The 11,766-nt window shown below is 43.4% G+C and overlaps 1 protein-coding gene across 4 annotated transcripts in view; it reads left to right on the top strand.

Annotated features, from left to right (window-relative positions):
• Positions 1 to 362: 362 nt before the first annotated feature.
• The window catches only part of ZMPSTE24 (zinc metallopeptidase STE24), a 22,916-nt gene continuing 11,512 nt past the window's right edge, over positions 363 to 11,766 (top strand). The window contains exons 1-5 of one of the 4 annotated variants that reach the window (XM_017830522.1): positions 363 to 501; positions 1,789 to 1,935; positions 5,770 to 5,856; positions 6,461 to 6,577; positions 10,180 to 10,332. In XM_017830522.1, the coding sequence (XP_017686011.1) occupies positions 385 to 501; positions 1,789 to 1,935; positions 5,770 to 5,856; positions 6,461 to 6,577; positions 10,180 to 10,332 (621 nt within the window). In that variant the 5' untranslated portion in view covers positions 363 to 384. Of the gene's footprint in view, positions 502 to 1,260; positions 1,282 to 1,788; positions 1,936 to 5,769; positions 5,857 to 6,460; positions 6,617 to 10,179; positions 10,333 to 11,766 lie in introns of those variants that run through there. The other 3 variants (XM_017830521.1, XM_017830523.1, XM_017830524.1) reach the window with 3 other exon arrangements.

Raw genomic sequence — 11,766 nt, 5'->3', positions numbered from 1 at the left:
TTGTGCTTCTCTTAGTGTTGCTGTAAAAGGATTTGGACAAGTACTAGCAAGCTTTTATATGCATTATTGTGCGTAGTCTGGGTAATTTGAGAAAAATAATTTAAACATCTGGTGCATTGACACTCAGATTTTCGCCAGGCTGACCTCCATGTGCCTTGACCCAGCCCTGTGGGCTCCTGACTGGAGTGGACAAGCCAAGCCGAGCCGTGCCGAGTTCAGCCCAGCCCGGCCCGAGCGGAGCCGAGCCAGCCCAGCCCTGCCCAGCCCAGTCTGAGCCCAGCCCAGCCCGCCCCTCAGGGCCGCCCCGCCCCCCCCCGCTCGCCCTCCTCCCGCGGCTCCTCCGGCCGCCAGGCGGCGCCGCAGCGCACGGCGGGCGGAGCGGCGATGGCGCTGTCCGGGGAGCTGTGGGCAGAGCTGCCGGCCGAGCGCCGCATCTTCTGCTCCGTGCTGCTCTTCTCTTGGGCCGTCTACCTTTGGGAGGCCTTCCTGGCTCACCGGCAGGTCGGCAGGGCTCCGGTGGGGATGGGAGCCGGCGGGCCGGGGCCGTGCCGGGCCCGGCCCAGCCTCACGTGGCGGGGGCCGGGGCTGGGGCCGAGCGACGCGAGGCCTGTCGCCTGCCTGGGGAGGGCTCGGCCCTGTCCCGGGGTGCGGCCTCAGCGGGTGGTGAGGATGCTCACAACGATGAGTTGTGTGAGTGCGGTGGGGTCACTGGCGGCCCAGCACCCCCAGAAGCTCGATTCTCCTCCCCGGGACAGCTGAGAGAGCGGGAAGAGCAAAAATGAGGAAACGCGTGGGTTGAAGTAACGACAGGTGAAGGACAGAGCGGGGGGAACCCCGCAAGCGCTGCACAGGCCGTCGCTCGCCACCTCCAGGAGAAGGCGATGCCTGGGCGGCCTTCGAGTGATAGCCACCCTGGAAGGCACGTCCCACCCCCCTTTTCGTATGGCAGAGTATATCATTACACAACACGGAGTGTCCCTTCTGTCGGGTCTTGGCTGTCTCCTGCCAGCAGGTTCTCCACCCCCATCCTGCCCGTGGGGCAGAGCAGGGTCAGCCCTGGCAGGTTCAGCAGCAGCCGCACACCGGGGTGTCTCCAGCGCCCAGAACGCGGCCCCATCCCCGCGCACCTGTCCGTGCCAGGCCCGGGTGGGCAGCGCTGCAGAGGACAGGGAGCGGTGCTGCCAGCTCCTGTGAGCCCTGTGATCGGGGACACTGCAGACTGGTGCCCCGGGCAGAGGGAGAATGTGTTTTGAAGTGACAGAGAGTACTATTTGAGAAGGGGTAAGTATACTGAAACAAGATAAGGCATCAGAGGGAAAAGACTTTTATTCTTTAAAAATTTTCAAGCGGCAAGTTCTGTACTGAGAATGAAATAGCACCTCGTTTGTGCAGCCACGCTGTAGATCTGTGTTCTGGTGAAGTCTCATGGTTTGCATTGGAGGATCTGGTGTTTGGTTTCAAATTCTGCTTAGTCTTTACTGTGGTGCAGTAAGTCACATCCTGTGGAAAAATCAGTTTGTGTGATCTGTATTTGAACTATTCTAAATAAGTTAATAAGTCAGCAACTCAGTTCCTGGTTGTAACGTTAATAATTATGCTTCAGTTTTGTATTTGGAACTTGATAGAAAACAGGCATTTAGGAATATTTGTTGCTTTGTGTGTTGGTTGTTTTTTTTTTGGTTTCTTTAAACTTTCCGTGGTGGCCCATTGAATCATGTTAGATGTTACTTTTAAATCTTGTCTCCTTAAAAATATTAGATGTAGACTTTAGTTTCTTCAATTTTTCAGAGACGGGTATATAGAACAACAACACATGTACCACAAGAATTGGGACAGATCATGGATTCAGAAACATTTGAAAAATCTCGTCTCTATCAGCTGGACAAAAGTACTTTCAGCTTTTGGTCAGGCCTCTATTCAGAGATTGAGGGCACTGTAAGTACCTTGCATATGATATTTTTCATGTACTTGAACTGTGAAACACTTTGGTTCTTAATGATCCCATGTAGCTGCACCATTGGCATTCTGGCGTCTTATGGCAAACACTGACATTTTTGTGTTCCTTATTTGTGGCTGTATTTGCTATATAAGAAATAATTATTCAGACAGCACGTAATTTCTCTCTGCAGTGCTGAGTCATACTGCACAACTACAACATTACCTTACGTTTTATTATTTTATTGTATTTAATATATTATGGTTTCCGTTGCCAAATAATGAAGCAGCATGAGAGCTATTTTAAATTGTTAAAATGCAGACCTTTCCCTGTGTTTGGAAGGATGCAAGTACTTTCATTTTTAGATAAAATTTAAGTAGAAGATAAAAAGAGAAGCTTGTGAGAACAAGGAGAGTACCAATTGATACTTCTGAAATATAAGAATTACATTGGGCAAGTAATGTTCACATGTATGAAAAAAACAGAACCACTGAGTTAGAAGTCTCTAAGACTCTTAAGACTGTTTGAAAATCACATACATATATACTTTGTTCCAAAAGTTCTCATTAGCATGTTCTCATGCTAATTCTCGCTGCTGAAATGCATTGCTCATCAGTAGCACAACTGGGTCAAAAAGGAATCCTGAAGTGCTTGGCATTGCCAAGTAAAATTGAAGTATGATCCTATTTCATGGTAAACTTAAGGAAGCAAAAACGACAGTCATAAAAGCTAATGAAAATAGGACTGTAAAATAGTCAGTCATGTAACTGTAGAATGATGATGCAAACCCAGTACTTAAGACTTGTAACACCTCTTACCTTCCACATTTCCTGATCTCCTTTGTGCAGCCCAACCTGTACTTTGTTTCATTTTCTATGTACTTGTAAGGATGTTGTGTCAGTGCAGTCTGTTATTTTCTTTTTGTGGGATTTTTGGTATGCTGAGTAAAACTCGAGGCAATTCTTATGTGAGTTTGAAAAGCTTCTGTGTTTCTGAGCAACTTTAGAGGCAGTGTTTAATTTGTAAATCGAAGCTGCTCTCCAGCAGTGGTTTGGTGGGCACGGTAAGGTGGTACCGCTTAGCAAATGCAATGAGTCAGAAAGTTCTGAAGCTTTATCTTGATTTCAAGAGCTCTAGCCAAAACAGGTTCCCTTGTTGTTTTTAAGGAAAATATACATGATTGAAATGCAATTCTTTTTCCACTGAATTTAGTGCCCTGCTATTCAAAGAGCCAAGTCTGCAGTCTGTGCTTATCTTCATCCAGGCCTATTGTTATGGTCCTCCACAACGCTGTAGCCACTAAATTGGATTTGCCAGATGGACTATTAGATTAATAAAGAACTGGCTGGATGGCTGCATCCAAAGAGATAAAGCTCAGTTTCCAAGTGGAAACCAGTGGTGGTTCTCGAGGGTACATACTAGGGTGAATGCTGTATAATATCTGCAGTGGGACTGAGGACACCCTCGGCAGGTTTGCAGCTAACACCAGGGTCAGTAGGGCGGCTGATGGGCAGGAGGGATGGACACTGTCCAGGATGACCTTGACAGGCTCATGGAGTTCAGCGAGGCTAAGTGCAAGGTGCTGCACATGGGTCAGGGCATGCACCAGCACAGACTGGGGGATGAGTGGATTGAGAGCAGCCCTGTGAACAGGGACTTCAGGGTCCTGGTGGACAAAAAATTGGACTTGAGTTGGCAACGTGTAATTGCAGCTCAGAGAGCCAACTGCGTCCTGTGCTGATCCGCAGCAGTGTGGGTAACAGGGTGATTCTGCCCCTCTGCTCCACTCAGGTGAGATCCCACCAACGGTGCTGCCTCCTGCTCTGGGGTCTCCAGCGCATGAAAGACACAGATTTGCCAGAGTGGGTCCAGAGGAGGCCACAGAAATGGGCAGAGGGCTGGAGCACCTCTCCTTCAAAGACAGGCTAAGACAGTTGGGGTTGCTGGGAGCTGGTGGTAACCTACGGAAGGCTGGCTCCTTGGTCATCAAAACTTTATGCCATTTGTACATATTGGGAAACAAAACGGAAGTTTGTTGGCTACAAGTTACATAGTTCTTTTATTAGTTAGTATTCTACTTTCTGTTGGTTAAATTACTCTCATGCTAATTCTCAGTCTTTCTCTTCTTTTGAGTCGGTGGGTTTCTTGGGTCAGTGGTCCATGAAGAAGCTGTGGCTACCCTATCCCTGAAAGTGTTCAAGGCCAGGTTGGAGGGGGCTTGGAGCAACCTGGTCTAGTGGAAGGTGTCCCTGCTTATGGCAGGGGGGTTGGACTGAGGTCTCTTCCCACCCAAACCATTCTGTGATCTTTAAAGATCCCTTTCGACCCAAACCATTCTGTGATTGTGCTTGCCTGTGTAGGAAAAGCACAGCTTTTGCTTTCTCTCTTGACTTTTCTTTCTGTTCTGTCCCTGTTTCTGTAATAACAGGTCTACAATGATTTTGGTAGCTGATTGATTTGTTAAGGAAATTAGTGCATCCAGCTGTCTTCCACACCTGAGCCACAAAATCCAGACTATGCTGGTGCTTTCTAAGCAGCAGCCAAAGCCAGTTACTAAGTCAACAAGCATCTTAGTGTGTATGTTGTTCTACTGTTTCAGCTGTGATGGTGATAGACAGCTGGAAAATAGGTATGTCTCAAACTGCTGCTGCCATTATTGAATTGATTGTGTCATAGTGATGCTGATGTTCAAAAGCCAAGGAAAAAAACATGGAATATGTGAGTTAAAGCTCCCAGCTAATTGAACACTGGCCTGAATGAGCAGTTTTCGAAACAGTTTTCAGCTCCCAGGTCCTGCCCTTGGGTCACAACAGCCCCAAGCAGTGCTCCAGGCTGGGGGCAGAATGTCTGGAAAGCTGCCCTTTGGGAAAGGACCTGGGGGTGCTGGTCAACAGCAGCTGAACATGAGCCGGTGTCCTTCTCCCAGGACTGACTGGACCAGAGGAAATGGCCTTAAGTTGTGACAGGAGAGGTTTAGATTGGATATTGTATTTCTTATACTGAATATTATATATATTGGGTATTGTATTTCTTCACTAAAAGGGTGGTCAAGCATTGGAACAGAGAACAAGAGGAAACAGCCTCAAGTTAAACCCCCTCCAGAGGAGGTTTATCTTGGATAAAAGATTTCTCCATGGAAAGGGTTTTCAAGCCCTGGCACAGTCTGCCCAGGGCAGAAGTGGAGTCACTATCCCTGGAGGGATGTGTGAATGTGGGACTTGGGGACATGAGTTAGTGGTGGGCTTGGCAGTGCTGGGTAACAGCTGGACTCAGTGATCTTAGAGGGCTTTTCCATGGATAGCCCTCATGTGTAGGCTATGTGCAGCTTCTTCTCTACATGTCTGTAATGATGAGTTGTTGCTCCTGTCTGTGATGCTGAGCTGTGTCTTTCTGTTTCTCAGAATCTGTTCTGGGATTATCACATTCCAGTTCAAGTGAGGTGGCCTTTACTGTCCAGGTTTGCCACTTTCTTCGAGCTTAAACTTGCATCCTTTATTGGCTTTTGGAACTGCCTGAACTTAAAAGAGGCTGTTGTGACCAAAGCTGATGAAACTGGATGTCAGTTTTTGCAAGCTTTTGCCTTTTTGAAGTATGATTCATTAACCCAGCAAGTTAACTGAAGGGGAGATGCTGTGTTAGAATTACTAGTATGCTTTATTTCAGCCAGATATTCCAGGCTTGCTTTATCACTGTTAAGATCAGAGGGAGACAAAAAGCCTAATTATAAAATTTGTCTTATTCACCCTTAAAAGATCCTTATCATGCTGAAATTTTAGTACATTAAGATGACAGTCTTTCATACTGTATCTTTGCTATGTGGTTTTGTTTTCAAGATGATTCTCCTCTGTGGAGGAATTCCTTTTCTCTGGAAACTGTCTGGTCAGATCTCTGGTCATGCTGGATTTGGACAAGAATATGAGGTAAGCAGGCTTTATATTTCTGTGAGAACATTTGTTCCATGCTGCAGTAATAATTTTTATTTCAAAGTTGGCATTTAGTTAAAAGTGGGATTTAGCTACCCTATATTATAGTAAAAATATCAGATACTTCCTGGTGCACACAATGATGGTGTGAGTCTGAAAACTGGTAACAGTATATGACTTTTCAATTAGCTTACTAAATAAAATAGCCTTGTATATTAAAAACCTAGAAGTCTTGTAGCTACTTGAGTCAAACCATGTGGTGGGTCAGGCTTTTGGGTGCTCTTTATTTGGGTGTTGTCTTTTTACTAATCCTAGATTTGATTTTCCTGCACAGTAAAAGGGTAAGAAATTTGAGGTTACTGCTTATGTCGTCTTTGTGCTGTGGATGAAGCATGTATCCAAATTTGTGTCCCAAATCCTTAGTAAGCTATTCCAGTGAGCAGTAATCTAATCATCACAAATTACGTTTGTGAATTTATCTAGCTTCATCTTCTAACCGGTTTCAGTTAAACCAGTGACCTAAAATCCATTTTTAACACCCAGAATATTTATGTTATGGGTCAGTAAATATCAGGTGGATTTATTTGTTTTTTTGTTTTAGATTGTTCAGTCATTGGTATTTCTGCTGCTTGCAACACTCTTCAGTGCCATGACTGGTCTCCCATGGAGTTTATATAATACATTTGTCATAGAAGAGAAACATGGCTTCAATCAACAGGTATTGCAGAGAGCACTTGTACTGACCCAATGGCTTCAGGTTGGTTAGATGGACTGGTCTGTCCATATCTGTGCCGAAGATCGTTGGTTTTAGGAACATTTCTTCTACTTACACTGCATAAAAATCAGAGCAATGACAGTTTGTGGCTGTTGCAGGAGTGCCCATGCTGCAGCACCTCTGTGAGCCTGTGCCTCTGAGTGTGTGTTCTGGGGGTGGGACAAAGAATGTTTCATACCTCACCCATTCAGTTTTGGATGGACTGTTCTTTGCCCTTCATATGCCCACCCTTAGAAGTCTGGATCACTGCTTCAGAGTCAGTCCTGATTTATGGACACTGACCAGATGAAAGAAAACTGAGGAATTATTCTCCTCCTCATTTTGTTTCGCCTGCTGATTTCTTATATCAGCCTTTACTAAACTGGAGAATTCAGCTCTTCATTTGGTACCTCTGGCTTTCTTAATTTCTTTCAACAACTTGGTTTAACCTGTGTCAGTATCAGTTTCTCGCGAGATCAGATATTCTTTCTGGGAGAAGAACCTCAATCTGGGACACATCATTAGCCATTTCATGCCAGAGCATAAGATACGCTTTCTGCTTTGGACCGAGCTGATCTTGTCTAGATTACTTTCTGTTCCAAGTCTCTTAGGAAGTTGTTGGTTAGTTGGGGGTTTTTTTGCAGTAGAATGAAATTTGGATGGGTAGCAGATGTGGGATAAATCTGTTTGGCTCATTTTAATATCAGTAGATATGCTCTGGTATTTGCCAATTTCATCTTCCAGTCTCTGTGGAGGCAGGAAGACTGAGCAAGGTAAGACCTAAAGAAGTGAAATTAGTTTGTTTCTAAACTCTTACGTTCCTGGTAAATTGATGAATTGATGTTTCATATTCCTTTTTATAAACAACCAAGAAAAAAAGTGATAAAAAAGCTCTAAATGCAGTGATCAGTTTGCACCCTTTAAAACAGAAATGTGTAGGTCCTGACACATCCAGTATTATTTTGGTTCACATCAATTATTTAGTGGCATACTGTTAAGTAGGGAAGCCCAGCTGTGAAAATTCTCACTGCACAATTTTGTGTGTGTATTCCCAGAAAACAACAAGGCTGGTTTGGCCTCGTGTCTGCCCCACGTGTCTGCGATGTTTGAATACTGGGCCAATGGCAGATGCTGCTCCGGGCTTTGGGAAGCAAATCTGAAGATCTGAGTTTGTCACTAATTGACTAATTAGAACACTTTTATACTCCATTTAGCACTCTAGTCTTTTGAAAAAGTCTTGTGCTTCTAAAAACCCACGTGTTAACTCTTTTCCCTTACCAGTGAGGAAATGGTCGCTGTCAGAATGACGGTGTCCATGGCCATTCATGTCCCAGATGGTTCTGAAGCAGAGTCCTGGGGATCCCCTTCTCTTCTGTAGACTTAACAGTGAGCACACTGGCAGGCTAACATCCACTCCTAGCAAGGGAGGAAGGAATGTTCCCATGTTTCCAGAGCATGAGTCAACCAATCTTTTCTTCAGGGGAAATATCTGTTTAATGTATTTGGATTATTCTCCAGCTATCACTTAAGTTCTGCAGTCCTTAAAGATTGTAAGGTCGGGCAAAGTCCTTGTTCTTGCTTCTGGCCTAGCTTAGACATCCTTTTGACATTCAGAATCTTTAAACACATCAAAAGCCATCTCTCACTCTTGTCTCTCATGTCAATCCTGAGTAGTTGCATCAGGCCTGCAGCTCGGTTGCTTCTCCTACCTTAGTGAGGAATAAGTTCCATCTTGGTGCAGGATCTGCAAGCCCTTTATGTTCAGCACACTAAAGTCCAGAGACTGGCAGTAGAATTAGAGCCAGTCGGCAGACTAGCTGATTGATGGAGAGCTTAACTTGATCAAGTCCTGCCTCTGTGCAGGAGAGGGCCAAATACTGCACTTAACAGCGTGGGCTTCTTTTAAAAGTGCCTTGAGAGCCTGCAGAATTCATGTGGTTTGTGTGCTTTAGGGAGGGTAAGCAGTATTCTGGGTGTATCTCTGAGCATTTTCTTCTTGGAGCACACAATCTGTGTACTTCACTGTTGTCAGTGCAAGCACTGCCTAATCAAATGAGAAGATTTGGCACTGACCGTGGAGATTAAGTGCTTGACTGAGCTACCTGCATGATATCTTTTACAAGGGTTTTTTCACAGCAGTTGTGTGGGGTTACGAGTGAGTTAATACGGGATGCTTGTTGTGTAATGGTCGTGGTGTATGCTGGGAGTTGAAGTTCTGATGGAAGCCTGCGAAAAAATTAACAATTAGAAGTGTCCCGGGAAGAAGCTTTAAAGTGATTGAACAGGACTGCACTGCCCCCCCCCCCATGTTTTGATGTTTTGTTACCACACCTTTTTGGAATATAAGAACTTGTTCAGCCATTAATAAAGGATCCTCCATTTTCCATCGTCCCAGGAGGGTCTCATTTATATTCACTGCCACACAGTGGTCCTCATGCTGAGAGCTGAAGGCTCAGTCCAGGTCCAGTTCAGTCTGAGGTACTAAATGTCTTACACAGTCAAATTTCTGTCTCTCATTTCAGACTGAAGGGCTGGTCCTTGGTGAATGAGCCAAATTCACACCCGGTACCAGCCCAGACTTGGGAATTTCTAGCATTTCTAGCATGATAATTGACTGATCTTCAGATAGACTCCTTCTCTAGGAATGGCTTGCTGAAAATGAGGATTTTTCTCAAGGTCATATTTGCCTTAGAAAGCAGGAAATATGCTGGGCAAAGATGAAAGACACTGTGCAATTTTCTAGTTCTACTCCTCCAAGACTGTGGAGCTGGAAGTAAAGAAAGATTTAAAATGCAAATATGAGCTAAATGGGTTGTAGTTGACCTGTTTTTATTTGCAGACAAATTCTTTAAAATAGTATATGCTTTCAGTACGGCCTTGTTGGAAAGATCTTTACATATTAAGCTTCTAGAGCTAGATGTGTGTCTGATCATGTTGCAGAGTCGCTATATCAAATTCATTCAGGTAGAGGTCTTTGAAATTTCTATTGCTTCTATTAAAGTTATGCTAATTTTAAAACCCAAGACAGCTACTTGAGTAGTAACTCCATGTCAGTGGAAGCTTGGAGTAAAATGCCCAATGTATTGCTGAAAATCTGTAATAGGGTTTCTATATATTTTCACTTAAGACAATTAGCATAGTGATAACTGAAAGTTAAGACGAATGGAGGCAACTGTTAAGTGGAAGACAAAACGTTTTACAGTAGCTGTGTTTCTTTGAGTATTTCTTATTCTCTAAGAATGCCTTGATGTCTGGGATATAGATTGGTAAAGATAAGCCTAAATTTTTCTTTTCTCCTTTAATGAATGTGCAACACAAAATAAGGGTTTGGGTCAGACTAAAGAAGAAAGCATCTGCATGGGCTCGCGTCTGTGCGCGTGTAAGGAGCTACTAGCAGAGGAGTTGAAAATGTTCTTCCACCTTTTCTGACTGACTCACATTTCCTTACCACACTGGCATCGTTGTTTTCCCATTTGTCTTATCTGAAGGGATCAGTTCATTAACCGCAGTGGCACATTAATATTTGCATTGACATATCACTGATATTCTTTATCCTTTCTTTTCAGACGCTGGGATTTTTTTTTAAGGATGCTATCAAGAAGTTTGTTGTGACTCAGTGTATTCTGTTGCCAGTGACATCTCTTCTGCTTTACATTATTAAAATAGGGGGAGACTACTTCTTCATCTATGCCTGGCTCTTCACCTTAGTTGTTTCCTTGGTGAGTATGAGAATATGTTTGGGTTTCTTCCAAACACCAGCTTATTTGCATGGCTCAGCACACTAAGTACAGCTGAAAGGAAATGGAGAAAAATCTAAATCTCATGTGAATTTTAGTGTCTACAAACTTTAACAGAGTGTCTTGCTCTCAGTGTACTTGTTCAGAAATAACAGCTCATATTAATTATCCACATTAATGTGATATATTTTATCTATTCAATACCAGAGTGTCTTCATCAGTTGAAAAACAAGCATTGAAAAAGCTTTAGAATAGGTAGTGGAAATACAGCACTATGTGGTGATGGGTTTTTCTTAAATATAGATAGGGCACAGGGACAACTGCTGGCAGTTTGGCAAGACAAAGCAGATCATGCTTTGATCAGTTGTATTTGCATCAGGCATTTCTCTTAGGTTATTGCACACAGCCCTCAGTGCATTGCTTGGTATCGAGGTGAGTAGCAATGTTCCATTCCTGGTTCTGCTTATATAGCTGCTTTCGTACTGAATTGTAACTGATGTTTTTAGGGTTTATATAAAAGGATCTTTTTATATACATCATAAGCATTTGATACTTTATGTTGTTACTCCAGGGTCTGAAGGCTGTGTTTTTTGTTTCTTTCAGCATAGTGCTCTACTGTCTTTTTGCTCAATATACAAACCGTTGCTCACCCAAGGCAGAAATTACACAAGTACTGTTGTATATAATCATTCATTTTTAGATTAGAAAAGCACCTTAACAATTGAAAGAATTACTACATTACAGTGATGTAATAAAGGCTGCCTTATTAGCCTAACAGTAAGTATGGGTCAACCAAGCCCTAATTCTCATCTCAAGTTCAGACTTCCAGGTTGAAGTGGAGGGCACTATCAAGAAAACTTTTAGGAATACTTGGGTAGGAATTGTGATTGTTTTCTTTCTTAAGCTTCTCTAGTCCAGGTGCCCTTATGCTCTGACATCTTCCCTTTTTTTGTCACTGAACATATTCTGAAAAATCATAATGTTAGGTGTCAAAAATGCCAGGTCATTTGTATTGAAATGGCTGTTACAGAAAGATTTGTGCAGACAACAGTTCTCAAAGAATTGTTCTTTTTCTTGCAAGTTTTGATCAGCAGCATGCTCTTAAATCCTAACTCAGCATTTGAGTTACTTCTCTGTCAATTTGCGTGAAGCAGTCCATACTTACAGACTTTTCTAGTGAAGCCTTATTATTTGCAAAATTGGATATTAGTTCTTTATGTGATATCCAGTTCATATGGGAAGTGTTTAGTCTTTAAGGCTTTAAAGACTTGCTTTTTCATAGAAGGATTAAGTTGAAATTTTAAAATAAGTTGTTCATTCCTGGCGAGGCTTCGCGAACGAAGATTTGGGAAGGCTCTATCCACATTTGCTGCAGGCACGTTGGTGGCTTATGAGGCCAATACGTGACAGACAAAT

This window comes from Lepidothrix coronata, unplaced genomic scaffold (assembly GCF_001604755.1).
Source record: "Lepidothrix coronata isolate B3197 unplaced genomic scaffold, Lepidothrix_coronata-1.0 Scaffold180, whole genome shotgun sequence".
Taxonomy (NCBI): Eukaryota; Metazoa; Chordata; class Aves; order Passeriformes; family Pipridae; genus Lepidothrix; species Lepidothrix coronata.
The sequence above is the reverse complement of the archived record's forward strand: the minus strand, read 5'-3'. Positions and strand labels throughout refer to the sequence as shown.